This window comes from Dipodomys merriami, unplaced genomic scaffold (genome assembly GCF_024711535.1).
Source record: "Dipodomys merriami isolate MVZ:Mamm:240054 unplaced genomic scaffold, mDipMer1.0.p SCAF_21, whole genome shotgun sequence".
Lineage (NCBI taxonomy): Eukaryota > Metazoa > Chordata > Mammalia > Rodentia > Heteromyidae > Dipodomys > Dipodomys merriami.
This window is the reverse complement of record NW_027203493.1, coordinates 24004193-24027077: the sequence shown is the minus strand read 5'-3', so window position 1 is coordinate 24027077 and position 22885 is coordinate 24004193. Positions and strand designations below refer to the sequence as shown.

The 22885-nt window shown below is 37.6% G+C and overlaps 1 protein-coding gene across 2 annotated transcripts in view; it reads left to right on the top strand.

Moving 5' to 3' along the window:
• Positions 1-22885, top strand: part of Luzp2 (leucine zipper protein 2) — a 360889-nt gene that overhangs the window by 138973 nt on the left and 199031 nt on the right. The window contains exons 2-3 of one of the 2 annotated variants that reach the window (XM_070032711.1): positions 11333-11450; positions 15309-15379. In XM_070032711.1, coding sequence (XP_069888812.1) covers positions 11333-11450; positions 15309-15379 — 189 coding nt within the window. The remainder of the gene's footprint in view (positions 1-11332; positions 11451-15308; positions 15380-22885) is intronic. The other variant, XM_070032712.1, reaches the window with a different exon arrangement.

The following is a 22885-nucleotide window of genomic DNA, read 5'->3' as shown; positions in this document are numbered from 1 at the left end:
TCTGGTTGAGCAGAACAGATGTGCCATTAAGTACCAACACTGTTTTCATACTTACCTATCACAGTAAGCTGACTTCTCATCAGGTTTAAGGATTAATGTGTCAGGAATGCAAGCTAATTATTACATCCCTAGAGAGGGGAAGAGGTAAGGAAAACAAGGTGGCAGGCAGTGTGTGTGTGTGTGTGTGTCTGTGTGTGTGTGTGTGTGTGTGTGTGTGTGTGTATCCCCAATATCTAATGAAAAACAAAAAAAAGAGAAAGGTTCACAAAGACCTGGGAAATTAACATCTTTTTTTATCTGGCCTTGTGACATGGAATGACTCACCTGAGTATCTGATGACATTTGTGGCTTTGTGAGCATGTTCTAGTAGTTACATAAAAGAAAGGATTGGCTAATTGTTAAGCAACTTAATATATCTCACATTCTGGAAGAATGGGTAAAATGAGTATACACATCTTTCTCAAGGAGAGAATAGAGTAAGACATGGAATTATTACAAATTGTGGAATGGGAATGGAAGAGAAGCTATTTTGCTTGAAATATTGATTGCTTCCCATACTGTGTTTCAAGTTCTCTGACTTTACAATGGTATAAATGTCATATTCAATTAAAGGACATTCTAGCTCAAATTTTGTATACTAATATTTTTCCTGGAATGCTTGCAGTGTGACTGGAAATATGGGGAGAAAACCCCCATGTAGTCCATTGTATTGTGGGTAAACACCCAGTGCTGTGCATCTACTGGACGGTTAAACTATGATATTCCAGAAGTTGAATATGTGAAACTTGTTTTGAGCTCAGGAAGTTTTCAATATCCTATGAGTGTACTGGGACATAAATCCACTTAAAATCTTAGGGAAAATGTTTTGAATTTTCTCAGGCAAAGCTGGAGTGAGAGACTGATTCTCATTTTGGTGATTGCATCTACCTTTTTAGTGATTATTTACATAATTATATTTAGTACATTGTTATGAATTATGTTTCAACTTATGTTACAATTCAGGAATTTTATTTCATATTTTTTGAGGAATCATTAGAACTCTTTCTAAGTAAAATATTCTTTCATAATGGGATGCCAATATAAGATGAATATATTTTTGTTGCTTGTAACTTCACTAACAAAGAGATGTAGATACATTTGTCCATTTTACTTTTTTTTGTAGATGTCCCATGCTTATTTTTGTAAATCTTAAATGCATTCTGAGGAAGTAACTAAGAATTGTAGAGATAATTTTGTCATATAATTCTTTCTGCTCACTCAAATTCCATCTATGGAGAGAAACTTACATCTTACAAAGTACTGTGGTAGTGTTTGCTTCTCTTAGATGCTGGTTTATCAGATTCTCAGAACATGAAAAGTGTAAGTAAACATGAACCAGGATTCAATCATCTTTTTACAAGTCCCTCCTTTGGGAAATTAAAGAAATGCACCCCTAAGCTGGGCAACTGTGGCTTACACCTGTAATCCTAGCTACTCAGGAGGGTGAGAGCTGAGAACTGAGGTTCAAAGACAGACCAGGCAGGAAAGTCCTTGGGACTCTTCTCTCCAATAAACCACTAGAAAACTGGAAGTGGTGCTGTGGCTCAAGCGGTAGAGTGCTCACCTTGAGCTGAAGAGTGCAGGGACAGTACCCAAGCCCAGAGTTCAAGCCCCATGACCAACCAAGAAAAAAAAACACCCCTCCTCCGGTGAGGGCCTCTTTTTTGACCTCCAGATAAATATGATTATCATTTGCTGGAACCAGACCCCCACTTAGCATTTTAATAGACCCCTGTCAGTGTCTTTTTGGAAGCAAAGTGAGCATCAGTGGAACAAAATTTCTGAACCACCAGAAAGTGTTGAAAGGAAAGGATTAATATAAATGGAAAGTAGTGATTTTATTATTCTAAAGATGCTTTTGGGGTAGTATCCCTTTAGATCAGATGTCATGCAGGTCTTGTAGCTTATTTCCCCCTTGTTTTAGAATCTTCTCTCTAACCGGATGTAATTTTCACAAGGGCAAGGTCTGAAACTACTAAGTATCACAGGCTTACTAAATCAGTAGAATTTCTTCCAGTTGCTCTCAAAAGATTCATTTCATGCATCAAACAGAAAGCAAAGCCACACATTCAGCTACTAGCAAAATGTGTTTCTGTATAGATACATGAAGTTAATAAAAGCCTTACCCATAGACTGTATTGACAAGGTTACTTTTCTCTGTAATTAATGATCTCACATCCCATGCCAAAGCCATAGCAAAGCTTTCTGAAATTATTTAAAATTCTTTTTAAAAGTAGTCTCCCAATATCAAATACAGTGAAAGCAGGGGTTATATCGTGGGAGAGGGACATGCAAAGCAACAAAAAAATCATCTTAAAAATTTGTTAGAAACTATCGCATGAAAGTTAAAAAAAACATTTGAATACTTATCTTGGGGTTCATTTCACCTAACAACAACATATCTGACATTTTCTGCTTGACTCAGACATATACTAGTTATTACAAATAAGGGAAACCATGGGGCCTATGTTTCTTAGGGCCTGGCTTACTTCACGTAGTATAATTTTTTCCAAGTCTTTCCATTTCCTAACAAATGGCAATGTCATTTTTTCTGATGGAGGCATAGAATTCCATTGTGTATATATACCACATTTTCTTGATCCATTCATCTACTGAGAGACAGACACTGGGTTGGTTCCATACCTTAGCAATGCTAAATAATGCTGCAGTAAACATAGTTGTGCTGATAGCTTTAGTATGGTGTTCTTTGTGATCATTTGGGTAAATGCCCAAAAGTGATATTGCTGGGTCATAGGGAAGCTCTATGTGGAGTTTTTTGGGAACCTCCATACTACCTTCCAAAGTGGTTGAACAAGTTTACACTCATAGCAACAATGCAGTAAGGTTCCCTTCTGTCCACATCCCCTCCAGCATCTGTTGTTATTAGAGTTCTTAATGACAGTCATTCTAACTGGGGTGAGGTGGTATCTCAATGTTGGTTTTTTTTTATTGTGAAAATACTGTACAGAGGGGTTACAATTACATGGGCAAGATAAGGAGTACATTTCTTATCAAACATTGTAGCCTGTATTTGATGTTAGTATAATTTGTGGAGTGGAAGGGAAAAATAACAAATCATTTAAATAGGAATACAGGTGGACCCATTGCAACAATGATATGTATAAGAAATTATGTCGAAAAACGAACTTTACAACTTTGGCCCGGGGGTTGGGGGGAGTGGGGATACTGGGGGAAGGATATGGGAAGGGGTGGGAAGGGGAAACAAAGGAGGAAGCAACAGTGCTTTATAAGAAATGTACTCATTATCTTGCCCATGTAATTGTAACTCCTCTGTATGGTATTTTCATAATAAAAAATTTAAAAAGTAGTCTCCCATCTAATTTTCAAGGATTTTTTTCTTTTCACCTTTTTTCTTTTGAATCCTGATTTGAGCTGAGAAACTGGCACATGGCGTGCATGCTCAGCTGGCACTAGACCAAATTTACTAGATACATATGTGAATATAGAAACCTATCATGCACTAATTCCCCCCTTAATTATATATCTTTTCATATGTGTGTTTGTGTATGTGTGCATTAGCTATAATATTATAGAGAGTAGTTATTAAAACACTGTTCACACAAGTTGAAAACTGAAAAATCACAAGAGTTTTTCATTTCTTTTTTTTATTGTGAGAGTACCATACAGAGGGGTTACAATTACATGGGCAAGATAGTGAGTACATTTCTTATCAAGCATTGTTGCCTCCTCCTTTGTTTCCCCTTACCATCCCTGCCCTCCCATCCTCCCCCAAAAGTTGTAAAGTTCGTTTTTAGATATAACATCTTGTACATTTCATTGTTACAATGGATCCACCTGCATCTCTATTTAAACAATTTGTTTACAAGCTTTTCTATTAACACTGGGATAGAAGGATTGTATTATTACAAAAAAGCACCCACCAATATATTTGGGGCAATAAAATAAATGCCTTTGTTATCAGTAATGGAAGAAATTTACAGAATTAATGCTATTAAAAAAAACTATAATCCAAAAGAAGGCAGATTCAATTATTGCCTAAGCCTAATTGTCAAATCTATTGACAATATTATATATATGATATATATATATTATATATATATATATATGTATATTTGGGTTGGGACATGGAGATGCTAAATGGGTGAAGCCTAAGGAAAGTTGTGCTGAGTTTTCTATTTCTTCACTTTCTGATTTATGTGATTTGTGTAGAAAGTGTTACTGAGATCAGAAATTTTTTCTGTATGAATCCCACACCTCAACAAAACTCAAATTTTAACAAATGGTTCTAAAAATCCAACCAACACTGTGTGCAGTGAAGCAGCCTAAGTAATATTTCTACTTTACAAAGTGTACAAAGTGTTTGTTCTGTTTAACATTGTTTAGGAGGCTATCCCAGTATAATGAATAAATAAATAAAGTGTTAGAACTTTTAAAGAAAAAGAGGTGTGTGTGTGTGTGTGTGTTTGTGTGTGTGTGTGTTGTACTGAATATTGTACTGAAGATCTCAAAGCACTTTGGAGCCATGAAACTGATCCTTTTGCCTATAGGGCCATAGTCTGAATCCTCTACTTCCCCATCACAAACAACTGAAATGATAGTTTTGTGCCACTATACCTGGCTTATTTTTCAAATAAGGGCAGAATAATTCTTTCCCCAGGTTTTAAAAAATGATTCTCCTCCCTCTGCATCCCAATTAACTGTGAGTCCTCCTCCTCAGCCAAATAAAATGTTTCTTTTCTGTTTCAAAGAAATATTGTTTTCTGCTTAACAAAGCCAAAGTATTAACAGAGTAACTAGCAACTAATAAGATTAATAACAACCAATATATAGACATGATATCTTTAACAATTATCAATGTCAATAAGCAATTAAATGGTAAAATCTATTTGAAATATGAGCAGCAAGTTTAAAAACAAATGAATAACTATGAAGTAACTGTAATGCATTGGTGAGTCATAAAGCATAATGGAATAATATATGAAACAGTAATGTCTCTAAATGTGAAGGTTTATAATTGTTATCTATTTAATTAAATGTAATTATAATGTGAGTTTAATTTCAATTAAATTTCCTCCAAGTTTTTTTTTAGGAAAGTGATATCATGATTCAAAAATTCATTGAGAAGAAAGAAAACCTACAATTTGTCAATAAAACTATAATCAAAACAATAGTGAACTAGATTGAAAAGTATAAACATGCAGTATACCATTTTAATAATTATACCAGGAAATAATATGGAGCAGGAAATAATATGGAGACAGAAGCTTTCTTCAATAAACCAGAAATGATTATTTGCAAGTAGGCAGTATAAATGAGTTAGAGGTTATATGTATATATATATATATATATACATATATATATATATATCCTTCTGTCATATACTCTATTCATCTTGCTCCCACTCACTGGAGCTCATCCCTCAAGAAGTCTCATTTTATAATTATGCCATATTTTATTGTATTAGATCTAAATTTTACATGAGTGAAAGCATGCAATACTGATATATCTGAGCTTTGCTCATCTTTTTTATGTTTTTTATTGAAAAATAGTGTACAGAAGGGTTACAGTTACATGAGTAAGGTAATGAGTGCATTTCCTATTGATCATTGTTACCTATTCCTTGTTTATCCCCTACCATTCCTTCCCTCCCCACCTCCCTAACTCCTCCCTGCCCCCATGTTGTAAAGTTCATTTTCAACATAGTGTCTTGTACATCTCATTGTTACAATGGGTTAACATGTATACTTAATTCAGCATTTTGTTATTTCCCTTCCTTTCCCCAAATTAGAAAAATGTATATACAAGATGCGGGGCATTGACATCAAGTACAGGGGTTATACCATGGGAGAAAGCACAAACGAAATAAAAAAAATCACATAGTACATTTAAAGATGTTAAAAACAATGGCAAGAAAGAACAACAACAACAAAACAGTTGTGCCCTTATCTTGGGGTTCATTTCACTTAACATCATCTTATACGGTCATATGTACATAGCTTTTGACCTTTTCGGCTTGTCCTAGACTTATACTAGTTATTGAAAATAAAGGAAACCATGGGACCTATGTTTCTTTGTGCCTGCTTTACTTCACTTCTTCACTTAATGTAATTTTTTCCAAGTCTTTCCATTTCCTAACAAATGGGGTGATGTCATTGTCATTCTTTCTGGTGGAGGTATAGAATTCCTCTCTCTGTCTCTGTCTCTGTCTCTGTCTCTGTCTCTCTCTCTCTCCATATATATATATATATATATATATATATATATATATATATATATATATATATATATCACATTTACTTGATCCATTCATCCAGTAAATGCCCAAAAGTGTGCTTGCTGCTGGGTCATAGGGGAGCTCTATGTGTAGAATTTTGAGGAACCTCCATACTGCTTTCCAAAGTGGTTGAACAAGTTCACACTCATAGCAACAATGCAGTAAGGTTCCCTTCTGTCCACATCCCCTCCAGCATCTGTTGTTATTAGACTTCTTGATTGTAGCCATTCTAACTGGGGTGAGGTAAAATCTCAATGTGGTTTTGATTTGTATTTCTTTTATGACTAGAGAAGTTGAGCATTTCCTCATGTGTCTATTGGCCATTCTTATTTCCTCTTCACAGAAGACTCTTTTTAAGTCTTTAGCCCACTTGTTGATAGGGTGGTTGTTTCTTTGAGGATTTGTTGTTGCTTAATATGATGACCTAAAGTTCCAGCCACTTTCCAACAAATGACCTAATTTTATTATTTTTATGGATATCATAAATATACACCATATGTTCTTTATTCACTCATTTGATATTATATCCCTAGGCTGGTTCCCTACTTTGGCTGTTGTAATCCTACTGCTGTAACTTTGGGTGTGTTGCTCTTTCTCTTGTATGTTCATTTACATTCATTCAGGTATATGCCCAAAGATGGTATAACGTTCTACGTCTAATATTTTGAGGAAACTGCACATTATTTGCATGGTGTCTGGAAGCAGACCATGGAAATTTATAAAGAGCCGATTTTCATAAACACCTCTTTCCCTCATGTTCATGCTTACTAGCATATTTTATTGCTTGATTGCTGAATGGCTGACATTCTGATTGGCTCCCATAAAATGGGATATCAGTATCAATTATGGGGGAAAATAAGGGACATGCAATTCATATTTTAATTTAATAATGTCACAAATGACAAATAAGTTCATTTTTGTGAACATCTATATGTAGAAAAGGATTACTACAGTTGCTTAAGTGATGGACTTGTTCTGAAGATTACATGAATTTTTATTTATAACAACAACTTGTGTGTAATATATTGTCAATTCATATTATCTACCAATTTGATTAATTATTGTCACAATATTTAGAGATGAGATTACTGTATGGGAAAAAGAGTTACTTGAATTAACATTGAGATGAAATGAAAATGTGTCTTTTCTTTTGTTTCTTGACATTGTCAGTGAGACTGAATAGACTCCTGGTACATTAATAACTTTTCTTTCCTTTTCTTGTCTTTTCTTTTTTCTTCTTTTTTTCTTTTTTCTTTTTTCTTTTTCCAGTCCTGGTAGGTCCTGGGGGTTTAATTCAGCTCTTGGGTGTTTTGTTCTCAAGATCAGCATTCTGTAACTTGAGCCACATCTCTATTTCCAGTTTATTTGGAGATAAGAGTCTCACAGATTATATGTCCCTCCCGCACAGTATAACCCCTGTTTTCACTGTATTTAATGTTGGTATAATTTGTGGAGGGGAAGGGAAAAAACAAATTGTTTAAATAGGGATACAGGACCCAGTGTGACAATGAGATGTACAAGATGCTATGTCGACAAAGAACTTTACAACTTTGGTGGGGTGGGGGATGGGGGTAGCGTGGTATGGGGGTGAGGGGGTGGAGAGGGGAAGGAATGGTATGGGGAAACAAAGGAGGAGGCAACAATGCTTGATAAGAAATGTACTCACTATCTTGCCCATGTAATTGTAACCCCTCTGTACGGTATTTTCACAATAATAATTTAAAACAACAACAACAACAACAACAACAACAACAAAACGAACTTCACAACTTTGGCGCGGTGGGGGGGGGAATGGAAGGGATGGAAAACAAAGGAGGAGGCAACAATGCTTGATAAGAAATGTACTCATTACCTTGCCCATGTAATTGTAACCCCTCTGTACAGTATTTTCACAATAAAAATAATAATATAAAAAAAAGAGTCTCACAGACTCTTTTGCCCGGAATGACTTCAAACCATGAATGTCAGATCTCTGAATTAACTAGGGTTACAGTTGTGAACAAAGGCACATGGCTTATTATTAATATTATTATTATGGTCTGGTAAGCGCAAATCTCATAAGCAGTAGTCCTTCCGATTTCAATTAAATAAAAATAATTGAAGATTGATAGAGACATTTGGCAAATAGGTTGTGAAGATTATAATAGAAGTCTCTTGTATATGGGACACCCTTACTCATTTCTAAAGTCTCTCATGAATGCAGTTATTTTATAATTTTTCAGAATGATTCTAAAACTCACTAAGTATCTCAATAATTGATATGTGGTATTTTTAATTTACTATTTATTGCAGGTTCAAAGACTTATTTAAGTTTTTCTGTTCACACATAAAAATATGATGAAGTCAGCCCTATATTTTACAGCTAAATGAGGTAAAGCTCAGAGAGTGAGCCAACTTCCTAAATGTTTGAATTTGAACTTAACCCCTCTTTACCCAAATACTGTATCTGAATGAAAGAAGCTGTCTATTAGTTGTATATATCATACTCTCCTATTATTAAGTAGCTGCCTCCCACACACGTCCCGTAACAGAGATGAACAAAGGCATTTTATTAAAAGGTATCTAATTGATTTTATTTTTAAAATTTGGTGAAATCAAGAAAAAATTATTTTTGTATTTTTTATTGTGAAAATACTATACAGAGGAGTTACAGTTACATGAGCATGGTAATGAGTACATTTCCTGTCGAGCATTGTTGCCTCCTCCTTTGGTCCTTGTTAGAGTGTCACAATCTTTTCCTTGGACAAGCAAAAATGGTAAAGTTCCTCAATGAATAGCCTCCCTCTCTTTTTATTATTTAATTATTACTTATTATCTTTAAATAGTTGTACAAAGGAGTTGCCATTTAACAAAGCAGTTTATGAGTACAACGTGTCTTGATCAATGCCACCCTTTCCAACCTTCTCACCCCCTCTAACTCACCCCTTCCCTTTCTTTTCTTAATTTTGACAATGAATTCTTGACTGTGTTCTCCCTTCCTTCTCTTCACTCGTATCTACCTACTCCTCTCCCCTTTGCCTCATACTAATTAATACCCATCTCTTGGTGCTTATTTTGTTAGGCTTTAGCTTTGTCTTTCCAAGAAATTTCATTATTTGTATTATCCCTAGAGTTATAGCCACTTGCATATCATACAAAGTGTTTATTATAGGAATAGCCTCCCTTTGTTCTTTCTTTTTGTGGGTCATGGGGCCTCAACTCTAGGCCTGGCTCAAGGCAAATGCTCCACCACTTGAGCCACAGTGCCACTTCTGGCTTTTTCTGCTTATGTGGTGCTGAGGAATTGAACCCAGGGCCTCACGCAGGCAAGGCAAGCACTCTACCACCGAGCCACCTTCCCAGACCCAGAATAGCCTCACTTTCTCAAGGGTTTTCCTCTATTTCGATACACTCTAATGTTTTTGTATAGGAAAACCTTTCCAGACCATGTCTGTCCTATTTACTTCATTTACTTGTCTTTCCTTGCCAAACCAGTTTTCCAACTTTTAGGTATCATTTTAGAAGCTTGCTTGCTTTTCTCCATCCTTCCCAAATCCTCATTTCACAGTAGATCTCCTCTGATGACAACTTCAAAACTTCTGATATTTATTATCTTCTTAAAAGTTCAAATGAATTTATTCTTTGGATTTGTTTACAGAATTTTTTTATTATATGAATATTTGTTATCTTTAAGTACGTATTCAAAGGAGTTGCCATTCAACAAAGTAGTTTATGGATGCAATACAACTTGATCAATGTTACCACTTTCAAAATTCTCACTCATCCCTCTAACTTTGTAAGACTATACATTCAATATTTGACTGTATTAAAAAGTTTTGTTTGATTTTGTTTTAGCTCAATACTAGAGATTGAACTCACACCCTTGCACTTATTCTCCTTATGCTACACCCCCAGTCTTTTGATTTTAGTTTTTAAGATTTTTTTTTTATTTGGTCATGGGCCTGGACACTGTCCCTCAGCTTTTCAGCTCAAGGATAGCGCACTACCACTTTGAGCCATTATGCCATGTCCAGTTTTCTGGTGGTTTATTGGAGATTAGAGTTTCACTGATTTCCTCCCAGGCTGGCTTTGAACCTCCATCCTCAGATTTCAGCCTCCTGAGTAGTTAGGATTACAGGCGTGAGCCACCAGTGCCTGGCTGTTTTTAAGATTTTTTTTTTTATGATAGAGATTCATGCTAACTTTGCCCTGGATGATGTCAGACCATGATCTTACTACCACTGCTTCCTAAGAAGCTAGGGTTACAGGCATGGGACACCAAACCTACCTTATGTTTTTCCCTTTCATGTAACAAATTTCTATTTATTTCTCAAAGCATCTGATATAGTTTGTACTATTTTTTTCTATAATGTTATTTCCTGGCTTTGTGGTCCCTTTCTGTGTCTGATTAATCACTGTGATCTCCCTCTACCAGCTCATAGGTAAAGATTACATGGGAAATTATGTTGTCTTCTTTCAATCTTTGCCAAAACTCCCCTCACAGGCATACACGTACACATTACTTGCATACCCCTTCCTTGAATATACCCATTGGATAGTCTTAATCCCTCAGTTAGAAGTTGTAGCAATTGATTTGCTTAGATATACTTGCAACAGATATCTATTTCAATGACAATTAACAAGACACCAGCTTCCTAGACTAAATGTGTCTTTAAGTTTATCCATCAGTGTCAAAATCAGTGTCTCAGGGATATATCACACCCAATCATCTATCTTACTACAAATAACAAAGAAAGTATGGCATAATTGTGGAAATAACTTTTTGTCCCAGAAGTATCTGATTATCTGTTATCTATTAATTGTATAGTGATTGTGTAATATGCCTTGTTGCCTCTTTTCTGTGTAGTTCTTCATGGAAAATCAAAATGCTTATAATTACCCTGGATTTTCATTTTTTTTATATATGAAAGGAAACCTAACATATCTTAGCAGTGGTAGTTTCAGTCTGTAAGTTACTGAAAACTTGAGTGTTACTGATTTTGACTGAGGCCAAGTAGAAACCTTTGGGGACTCTCATGCCTTTTCTTTCTGTGTTAGACAGGACTATGAAGAACTTGAAAAGCAGCTAAAAGAAGTATTTAAGGAACGAAGCTCCATCCTGCGTCAGCTAACAAAGACATCAAGGGAACTTGATGGAATTAAAGTGAACCTTCAGGTAAGATAAAAACTTAATTTTCACAGGATAGAATGAACATTCACATGATCTCCCTCAGCAAATTAGTATGCATTTTAAATAGCTTTAATAGGTTTTGGGGCTTGAACAGGCTAGTTATTGATTATTATGTAAGCATTGAAATGAGATGTGATTTGAAATCTAGTCAAGGGGCCTGTCTTTGCAAATACATAAAGGAGCAAAGTGGATGTTTGGTAAGGCTACCAATTCTTCATACTTCTGACAGCAAATTGAACCTTGTATTTTCATATTACAACATGATAAAGATAAATAGGCCAAGAGTTGAATGGATATAAGAATGACATTTAGCCAGGCTCCGGTGGCTCACGCCTGTAATCCTAGCTACACAGGAGGCTGAGATCTGAGGATCATGGTTCAAAGCCAGCCAGGGCAGGAAAGTCCCACTAGAAAACCAGAAGTGGTGTTATGGCTCAAGCAGTAGAGCGCTCGCTTTGAGATAAAGAGCACAGGGATAGTGCCCAAGCCCAGAGTTCGAGCGCCACAACCAAAAAAAAAAAAAAAGAGGATTTTAAATCCTCTTAAATAGCTTTGAAGATTCCATAATAAACCATAAACCTCAATAGTGTGATACATAGCTGCCTTAGATAGAAGATATATTCATGTGGTGAAATCTCAGTGGAAAAGATCAAATCGAAATTTATTTCAGATTTGAAATGTTGCTGAGACATCTTTTTTCATGGCTCACAAGTATCAATTTATTATCAATTGTTATTATAGCTGATCAATAGGTTAACTGCTTCTGTTTTTTCTTTACTTTTTATTGTCAAAGTGATGTATAGAGGGGTTACACTTACATAAGTAAGGTAATAAGTACATTTCTTGTCAAACTTGCTACCCCTTCCCTCATTTTTCTCCTAATTTTCCTCCCCCAAAGCTGTACAGATCATTTCCAACATATTGTCTTGTGCATGTTGCTGTAGCATTGGTTCTCCCTTGTCCATTGGTTCACCATTCTTTTGCTCTCCTTCTCTTCCCTAATTCAAATAAATGTTTTTTTTTTTTCCCTGAGGGTAACTACTTTAGTTTTTAGTCCGATTTTATGGGTAACAAAATAGACTTACAGAATTGCTTAGAAAGAGCCCACAAATAACTTGGGGACAGAGCTGGTATGTGAATCCAATGCTCACTTCTGAAGTTGTGTGACACCTATAGAAATGGAAATAAGTGGAAAACAATCCTCCACAGCTCAGTAGCGTTCAGTGAGTAACAGGTGGCAAACAGAGATTGTGGTTGTGTGTAGGCAAACAATGCCCAGGATTAGTGGAGGTACAAATTGTAAATTATATCTAAATGCATGAGATGTACCTTTTGAAGTGGAAATCCATCAGGTGAATATGACTGGAAAGTATATTCAAGCCATGTGTACACTCTCAGAAACATGAACACCTGGTCATTCATTAACACTGTAAACATATAGGGAAGTGCCCAGGAACAATTAATTTTCAAGATATTCCCAGGACACTCAGTCTCTACACCAATTGTCTAAGTGAAGAAATCAAATCCTAAGCTAGCAACTGCCTAGCAAAATATATAATTTCATAGAGTGACTGTGTTTTAAAAGGTAACAATTCCAATTTTAACCTTAATGTTGTTTGAAAAATGTTTTTGTTTAGTGTGAGACATTTTTATGAGAGTTTTCACCTTTGTCTCATCAAATTTTCCTTAGTAGACTAAAAACTTCAAAGGATATATTCTACTCATCATAAAACAAGGGAGCAAAATGCTGAGATCAAAAGAAGTACGTAAACTCACACATACAGTGAATGCCGAGGCCAGATTTCATAATTATACTGAATGGTTATTGTCCATTTTATTTTTAAAATGGAAATTTAAAAAACAGAGCATTGAAAATTCAACTTCAACTTCCAAATCTTATTCATCCTTGTAACCATATCACCTAAATGAGATCATAACTAATAGTTTGCCTAATTAGATGGTATTATAACTTTTGATGTCATTAAGGAAACCAAGATTACTTTCAAATGATTAGAGTGGTTCCCCTGAACTTTGCTGAGGAAATGATAGCCAAGCATATTCCAGCTCTTACTGATCCTATCTGCATAGATTTATTCCTTCCATATCCTCACCTAGTTTTGTTCCTCCATGGTATACGTATGCCTTTTTTATGTATCTCTGCATTTCTAAATAAACACAAACACATGTTGGTATATTTTGTGTGCATGCATGTGTTTGCATATATGTGCATGCATACATAAATAAATGTCCATGTGTGCACGTGTTTATGTGGGTATTGGCACATATATTTGTGTGTGCACAGGTGTACCTACCCATGTGCATGTGTGTGGGGAATAAATCTTCTGAGGAATGAACCCCGAGCCTCTCACACATGCACCCCTGCTATGTATGCCTTGTCTCTGAGCTACACCTTCAGCTTCATGACTACTGTTTTTTTTTCATGCATTTTAAAACATTGTCATAAAGGTGATGCATTTCTTTAGTTCATCAGTCTCATTTTAATCTGGTGTCTTAAACATATCCACATTATAGAAGATTGTCATTAAATGAATAAATATTTCAGCACACCCTTTTCCCTAGTGTTTTTACATATCTGTCATCTCCATCGAATTGGGACTGAAAGAAACTGAATGAGTAACTGAAGAAACTCTTTATATTTCCTCTATCTTTTGCAGTTGTAGAAGTCAAAGGGCTGAGTTCATAACCGGCCCCAGTTTATGTGACCATAATACACTCTTATCTGCAACTCTTATGAATGATGACCTTTTCCTCTATTTAAATTCCTCATCCATATTTCTTTGTATTTTATGTGAAGCTATTCTTTACAAACAAACAGAACACTGCTTATTGGCAGCTTCCTGGTGAGAAACTCAGCCTGTCCTGTTGGGAACCACATCTCCATAATGATACATTTCATATTATATTTAAATTGTCTCTTTTAGTGTGAGAGTGAAATACCTGCGGAGGTGGGCACCATGCTGCAGTAATGAGACCTTTGCAGGAGTTATAATATGAATAAATAACTAAACATAGCATTTACTGTTTTCTTGTCTTTTCTTTCCTTTTCCTTTTCTCCTATTGTTTTATCCTGTCACAGATTCTCAGCAAACAATATTACTACTTTGCCTTTTTAACCTTTACGAGATGTCAAGTGACAACTTACTCAATTAAATAATGTATTCCATATGGAAGAGAAAATTATTAAAGGTTTAATAGGACAGATTATTTTACAGGGAAGGCTCACGGGTCTTTTCTAATTCAGTTGAATCCTGAAATAGCGAGAGTATGTAAACACTCTTTTCTTAATACCCAATCCATAGAAACCACTCAGAAATTTCCACAGCCCTATGTTTCCTGGTATCTTAATGCACTAATCATAAATAAGAAATAGACAAGACCTGACAGGCATGTGCCTTTTGACTGCTTTCATCTTTAATTGTGTTATTTCCTGACTTACACAAAGATGCTTTTTTATTTCTGCTTGTATTTGTTGAAAGTAAGCTAGAGCTAGTTCAGCATGCCTGCAGAGAACACAGCAAAACTTCAAAGGAAATGGAAAAGCTATATTTTATATTCACTTATAAAGACGCTTAGATAGCTGGAGAATATTTCTCCATCAAACCTCCAGAAGCAAAACTCAACTTTGTCTCTGCCATTCACTTTGTAGAATGTATAACAGCGTATGGCCAAATTCCCAGGATCCTGAGGAACACTAAGACCTTGCTGCCACATTTTTGATATGGGGCACAGATGTAGTCACAGCTGTATTAGACAATAAATAGTAAAGTGAGCCACAATTTTTTTAACCTAAATAACACTTGCTTTTCCCTCTTCTTTTGTCAGTCTTTAAAAAACGATGAACAGTCTGCTAAAACTGATGTTCAGAAGCTTCTGGAATTAGGCCAGAAACAAAGGTAAGGCTGTCTTTTATTTTTATCTCAGATTCTCTTGCAATGATGTCAAATATTATCTTGGAAATTTATTAAAAAATCATTAATATGAAATGTGTGATCTTATTCATCTTTGTATTTACACTTGCATGTCTATGAGATCTACCTGGCAATCTTAATTAAAAGCAAATTCTTATACAGTAGATCTGGGTTGGGCTTTGAGAGCCCACATTTCTTTTTTTTTTTTTTTTTTTTTTTTTTTTTTTTTTTTAAATTGTATTTTATTTTATTTGAGAACATACTGTACAGAGGGGCTACAATTACATGGGCAGAATAATGCTTACATTTCTTACCAAGCATTGCAGCCTCCTCCTTTGTTTACCCTTCACTTCCCTTCCCTGCCTCCCCCCTCCCCCCACCCAATTTTACCCCCCTCCCCCCAACCAATTATACCCCCCTCCCCCCCCACACCGAAATTGTAAAGCTGGTTTTGACATGACATTTTGTACTTCTCATTGTTGCAACAGGTCCACCTGAATCCTTAAACGATTTGTTTGTCCCCATCTCCTCCACATGATATACTGACATCAAATATAGTGAAAGCGGGGGTTACACTGTGGGGGAGGGACATACAAAGCAACAAAGAAATAATCTTATAAATGCATTAAAATACATGCATGAAAGAAACGAAAACATTAAAATACATATTTAAGGGTTCATTTTCCTAACATCACATTATCTGGCCTTTTCCGCTTGACTCATACCTATACTAGATATTGCAAATAAGGGAAACCATGGGACCTATGCTTCTTTGGGCCTGGCTTACTTCACTTAATATAATTTTTTCCAAACCTTTCCATTTCCTAACAAATGGGGAAATGTCATTCTTTCTGATGGAGGCATAGAATTCCATTGTGTATATATACCACATTTTCTTGATCCATTCATCTACTGAGGGGCATCTGGGTTGGTTCCATATCTTAGCTATGGTAAATAATGAGAGCCCACATTTCTAACCAACTCTTTGGTTGATGATCTTTGTAAACACAATATAGATGGAGTCCTAAGGCCTGTAATACTTTGTTAATAAGTTGCAAGCCTCTCCCATGACAGTATGACAGTCAGGCCACATACCATAGCTCTAAATGGAATTTATTGAAAAAGATCAAAATTGATCTTTGATATAAGGAATGACAAGTGGTAAAGAAATAGAAAATGCTATTAACAATACCATTTTAATAATAGAATGATGATGCATTATTAAGTGAGTTCTTCTGTTTTTAATTGCACATAATTTTGCTATTTGTTTGTATGGACCTGGACGATATTGTGTTATGTGAAATAATTCAGGCACACATATATATGCTTGATCTAACTTATATAAAGGAAGTAAAAATGGTAATTCATAGAAGTAAAATTGAATAGTTGTTACCAAGGCTCGAATGGTGAAGATGGGGAGAGAATGGAAAAATGTGGTCAAAACTTACAAGCCAGCTAGGGAAAAAGCCCATAAGATTTCACCTTTAATTAGACAGCAAAATGCTGACAGGAAGCATGGCTGAAGTAAAGTTCTAGCTGTAAACACTAGCACCAGTCAAGCTGAGTTCAATTCCAATACTAAAAAAAAAAAATTAAAAATTAAAAAGAAAAAAAGAAAAGACATTACAGACATGGAAAATTTATTATGATAGACCATTTCATGTTTGGAAAGGAAAATAATCAAAAATTAGTTGAAAAAGTCATATTAAGTGAATTAGCCAGACCCAAAGAAACATAGCCTCCATGGTTTCCCTCATGTGTAATAACTAGAATAGGTCTTCACTTGTTCTAGCAGAGGATCACCACAATAGTTCAATAGAGATGTACATATGACCATATAAATGATGCTAATTAGGAAGTGGAGCTGTGGCTCAAGTGATAGAGCACTGGCCTTGCGCTGAAGAGCCCAGGGACTGCGACCAAGCTGAGAGTTCAAGGCCCTTGACTGACAAAAAAAATTTTTTTAAAAATGATGCTAATCAAAATGAACTCCAAGATATGGAAACAAAACAAGATATAGAAACAAGTGTGTGTGTGTATGTGTGTGTGTGTGTGTATGTACTGTTTGCATTTTTTCTTTTTTTTTAATTTTCTTTTCTTTTCTCCCCATGATTTATCCCCTATTCTCATTGTTTTTTATTCTAATACCCTTAGTCTTGCCTATAAGAGAGAAGGGAAGGGGAATCACAGAAATGGTGAGACAAAGAAGAAAGATGAACCACTGTTAACAGTGATACTCACAAGACACTGTATTGGAAATACAGTGTCTTGTATTGGAGATACAATGTCTTGTATTTTCAATACAGTGTCTTACAACTTGGGGATGAAGAGAGCCAGTGGGGTGGGAGAGGAATGGAGGGAAAGTGGTAGAAAATGAGGAAGCAGGTAACACTGTTCAATAGGAAATGTACTCATTTTGTAACTGTAACCTATCTACACATAACCTTTAAAATAAAATTAAACTTAAGAGAACTTGAAAAATTTAAAAACCCCACAAAAACCTTGCTGCAACAAGGAGGGGGTTATAGCACTTGAATGACACAGTGCAGATTGAAGAATGTAAGAAGATACACCTCTGTAGCAATGAATAATAGAATAGTCATTGTAGATAATTCCATGGGAAATTATACCTTGGAATGTACATTTTCTGTCAGCCTTGTTCAGGAGGGGATCACAGATGCATGAAAAGAGAAGACCCTTACTCCAGAAGCAATGACAGTTCTCAGCCAGGATCATTATATAAAGATTAGAATGGAGTTAGAATATTATTTTTCAGTAAATTCAGCTTTTCTTCATTAAAGGAGAGAACCAGTTCAAGGCTAATACTATTAGGGAAAAACCAACTGTGTCAGTTTGCTGATATTTTCTGTAATTATTGGTGTCTGTTCTCATGACATGAAAAAGTACCCAGAAAACCAGGACAATGCTTATTAGTTTTATTGAGAATATTGAAGTCATCACACCATCTACATGTTTAGCATCACAAAGGACTAAACCTTTTAATGCAAGGAATAAAAATAAAACATTTTGATCCTGAAATGTAAAAGCTGAATCCCAAATTCTGAAAGTAGTTTAACGCAAATATAATTTTGTGCACACAAAATCAGAATAAGCATTTCAATAAATTCTAAAGAAATGCAAGTTTTCAAAAGGGTTAATGATATTTTTGTATAATAGTTATTTGCTAATTACTTAAGAATAGATATAGAGCCAGATGCTTGTGGTTTTCACCTCTAGTCCTAACTATCAGGATGCTGAGATCTGAGGAAGGCAGGTGAACACCAGCTCACCAAGAAAGTCTTAGAGACTCTTATCTCCAATTAACTGCAAAAGCCAGATATGCCTGAGGCCAAAGTCATAGATAGCCTAAAGCAAAAATGCTCAAGGACATAGCCCAGGCCTTGATTTCAAGTTCCAGATCTAACACAAGATAGAAGCAACAAAACAAAAACAAAAAATGTTTTTTAAAAAAAGAAACCGTGAGAGGGGGGACCAAGATGGCGATGGGGCAGTAGGGAAACGCCACAGCTCTCTCCAACCAAAAAGAGAGTTCGAGTTCCAACACTTAATCTCCCCAAGAGACCTACAACAACAAAAAGACGAACACTCAGAGAAAAACCAGAGGCGGAGAATAACAAAAAAAGAAAGAGAGAAAAAGAAGAATTTCAAAACAGAGAAAAGCGAAGACCCCTCCCCCAACCTTTACTGGCCGCGCGGCAGTGCACCAAGCCGCCGGCCAGCCGGCCCCGGCGGGGGCTGGGGGAGCCCCAGAGACACAGTAGAGACACAGGGGGCCGCTTTCAGAACATCAGGTACTGGTTTGCAGAACAGCAGATCGCCAGGAACAGAGAAACCTACCAGCCGGGAGTCTCCACGAGGATCCCACCCCCACCCCTCACTCTCCACCCGAGCAGAGAGGCTCCATCCCGCCAAAGCCGCTCGGCATCAGCAGAGTGACAAAAGGACCTGTCAGCAGACCACCCGGCCCGCCTGATCGCGATCGCAACAATCCAGCACTCTCCACCCGAGCAGAGAGGTTCCATCCCGCCAAAGCCGCTCGGCGCCAGCAGTGCGACAAAGGGTCCTGTCTGCAAACCACCGGCCCGCCCGATCATGCAACGACCGGTGGGGTCACTCGGGCCCCAGAGGTACCGAGAAGAAGCTGCCTGAGCGTGGACACTCTTGACCCGACAGCTTAGACAGAGGCAGAGACAGAAAAGAATCACACAGAGCCACCACCGCCCAACCCAGCCCGGATTGCAACAACAACTGACGACCTACACCACACAGAAACAACCAGCTCCAGGGTGAGTACCCCACAGGGGAAGTGTATCCCTCAAGGGAGACCAGAGCTGGAGGGAATCCCCAAACCCTGACCTAGACTCCCTACCCCAGCACCCGGACCACAGGACCCACTAAAACTGGGAACTGTTTGAGAGCTCCAGCAGCCCGTGGAGCACACTCAGCTGGCCAGGCTAGAGCAAGAGCACCCCTGGAAGGGAGCTTAAATGCCCAAGCCAGGAACAGCGCCCCTGGGTCAAGACTACCAACAGTAGAAGAAATTCGAACTGTGTCCCCCAGGCTGTATAACCTAGGTGGTATACACATCAGCACAGGCCTAACGAGTGCGCTCCAGGCTGCATAACCTAGGTGGTATACACATCAGCACAGGCCTAACAAGCGCGCTCCAGGCTGGGGCCGGAACCAGGCCCGGGGATCCGGCGCCTGAACAACACAACCAACTCCTCCCAATTGAAGTAAAAAGCTGAGCATACGCCTCAACAGAGGGGAGAAAACCAGGAAACAACACTCCCCCGGGAAGCACGCCTGTGACAACAAAAGACCTGGAGGCCCAGGACAAGAGAAGCCCAAACCCCACCAAAACTCCACCCATATACCCTAGACTGGGAATTGGGCAACACAGGCTGCCAGCACCTGATAGTAAGCAGGAGCTCAGACTGTTAAGGCGGCTCAGCAATAGAGTGATAGTCTTGGATGTATGAGGCCCTGGATCTCATTCCTCAGCATCACAAAAGCAAAAAGGGTCAGAAGTGGTGCTGTGGCTCAAACAGTAGGGTGCCAGCCTTGAGCTGAAAAGCTGAGGGACAGCACCCAAACCTAGAGTTCAAGCCCACAACCAGCCCAAAACAAATAAACAAAAACACATCAGGAGCTCATAGCAGACTCCTGCATTTGGGAGAGTGCATCCAGAGCATCTGTTCTTCACAAGAGCACCCGTAGGAGCAAACACAAGCAGTCTAGGCTGCTCAACCCTTCCAAAGGCGGGAACTGCCAGCAATCTACAGCAGAGAGCTGAGAATCCTAAGTCAGAATAGCAGCTGGAAATAGGCTCCCAACAGAACCCAGATCAGGCACAGACTCTCTCTACCAATACAGAATCAGCAACCAAGCAAAGACAGACACACCAAAACAAAATTGAAGAGCAGTCTCCTGAACCTCCATGCGAAAATCACAGAGAAAAATCACAAGGTTTACTACCACCCAGGACAGCAAGCCCACCTCAAAAGCCAGCAGCCACACAGGGGAGAGCCCCAGTGGGAGCAAAGCAGGAATGGAAGACAAAGGCTACTTCCAAGGGTTGCTGGAGGCAATGACTCAAGAAATAAAGCGAGAAATTGATCAGAAATTGAAAGAGCACAAGGATGAACTATCCAAAGAGATACAGGGTATCAAACAAGAGATGCATGCAAAAATAGAAGCTGCACAAACCTCAGTAAGAAGTAAGATAAACGCCAAATTAGAGGTAATGCATACCTCATTGAGAGGTGAGATCAGTACTCTGAGAACCAACATTGAATCCATAAAGGGATCCATTTCCTCCATGCAAACCACAATAGAAGCCACTGTCAACAGAGTGAATGAAATGGAAGGTAGGGTGTCAGATACAGAAGACAGAATACACCAACTGGACCAAAAAGTGACAGATATGGAAAAAACACTCAAATTAAACCAAAGGGATATTCAAGAGCAAGCAGATAATGCTAAAAAATTTAACCTTCGCATAATTGGAGTGGACGAAGGTGAGGAATTCCAGAGCAAGGGAATGCAACACCTATTTAACAATATAATCAATGAAAATTTTCCCCACCTCAAAAACGACCATCTTAACTACATCACAAAAGCTTATCGAACACCCAACAAGCAAGACCCCAGGAGAAACACTTCTAGACACATTATAGTAAAAATGATAGATCTGAATAATAAGGAAACAATCCTGCATGCAGCAAAAATGAAGAAGGAGCTATACTACAATGGGAAAAAAATAAGAATTACTGCAGATCTCTCCACACAAACAATGAATGCAAGAAAAGCCTGGGAAAGCACCATACGAGCCCTGAGAGCCAATAACTGCCAACCCAGACTGATCTACCCGGCAAAGCTAGCATTCACATTTGATGGAGAACTGAAAACTTTTAATAGCAAAGAAAAACTAAATGAATACATAAACATTAAGCCAGCATTACAAAGAATTCTAAGAGGGGGGACACAACCTGAAGAAAGCAGCCAGGAACTGGGGCCTGCCCCAAACAGGCGTTACTCAAAGTCTAACTGAGCAAGCACAGGAGGAAAGGAAAAAAGAAAAACTTAGGAAAACAGAATGGCAGGGACAACAATGCATCTCTCTATACTTTCTCTTAATATAAATGGGCTGAATTCGCCAATTAAAAGAAAACGAACTGAGGACTGGATAAGAAAACAAGACCCATCCATCTGTTGCCTTCAGGAGACCCACCTCTCAGCCAAACATACAAACAAACTCAGAGTGAAGGGGTGGAAAAGGATCTACCAATCAAACGCCCCCAGTAAGAAAGCAGGTGTAGCTATCCTGATATCTGACAAAATAAACTTTTCATTAAAATCAGTACAGAAAGACAAGGACGGACACTACATATTAATAAAGGGAACAATCCAAGAGGAGGATATAACCATCATCAACTTATATGCCCCAAATATTGGTGCACCCAGATATGTCAAACAAATGCTCTCAAACTTACAGAATAAAATAGATCCCAATACGATAATACTAGGAGACTTTAACACACCACTCTTACCAAAGGACAGGTCTACCAACCAGAGGATTGGCAAAGAAGCTACCGAATTAAGAGAGGCCATACTTCAAGCGGAATTAACTGACATCTACCGAGTATTTTACCCTAAAACAACACAGTACACATTCTTCTCAGCAGCTCACGGAACTTTCTCCAAAATAGACCATATCATAGTTCATGCAAGGAACTTAAGCAAATACAAAGGGATCGACATAATCCCCTGTATCCTATCTGACCACAGTGGAATCAAGCTAGCTCTCAATAACAAAGCATACCGCAGAAATTTCTCCAATACATGGAAATTGAACAGCACACTCCTTAACAATGCCTGGATAACAGAAGAGATCAGAGAAGAAATAAAGCATTTCCTACAATTCAATGAAAATGAAAACACCTCACAAAGAAACTTGTGGGACACAGC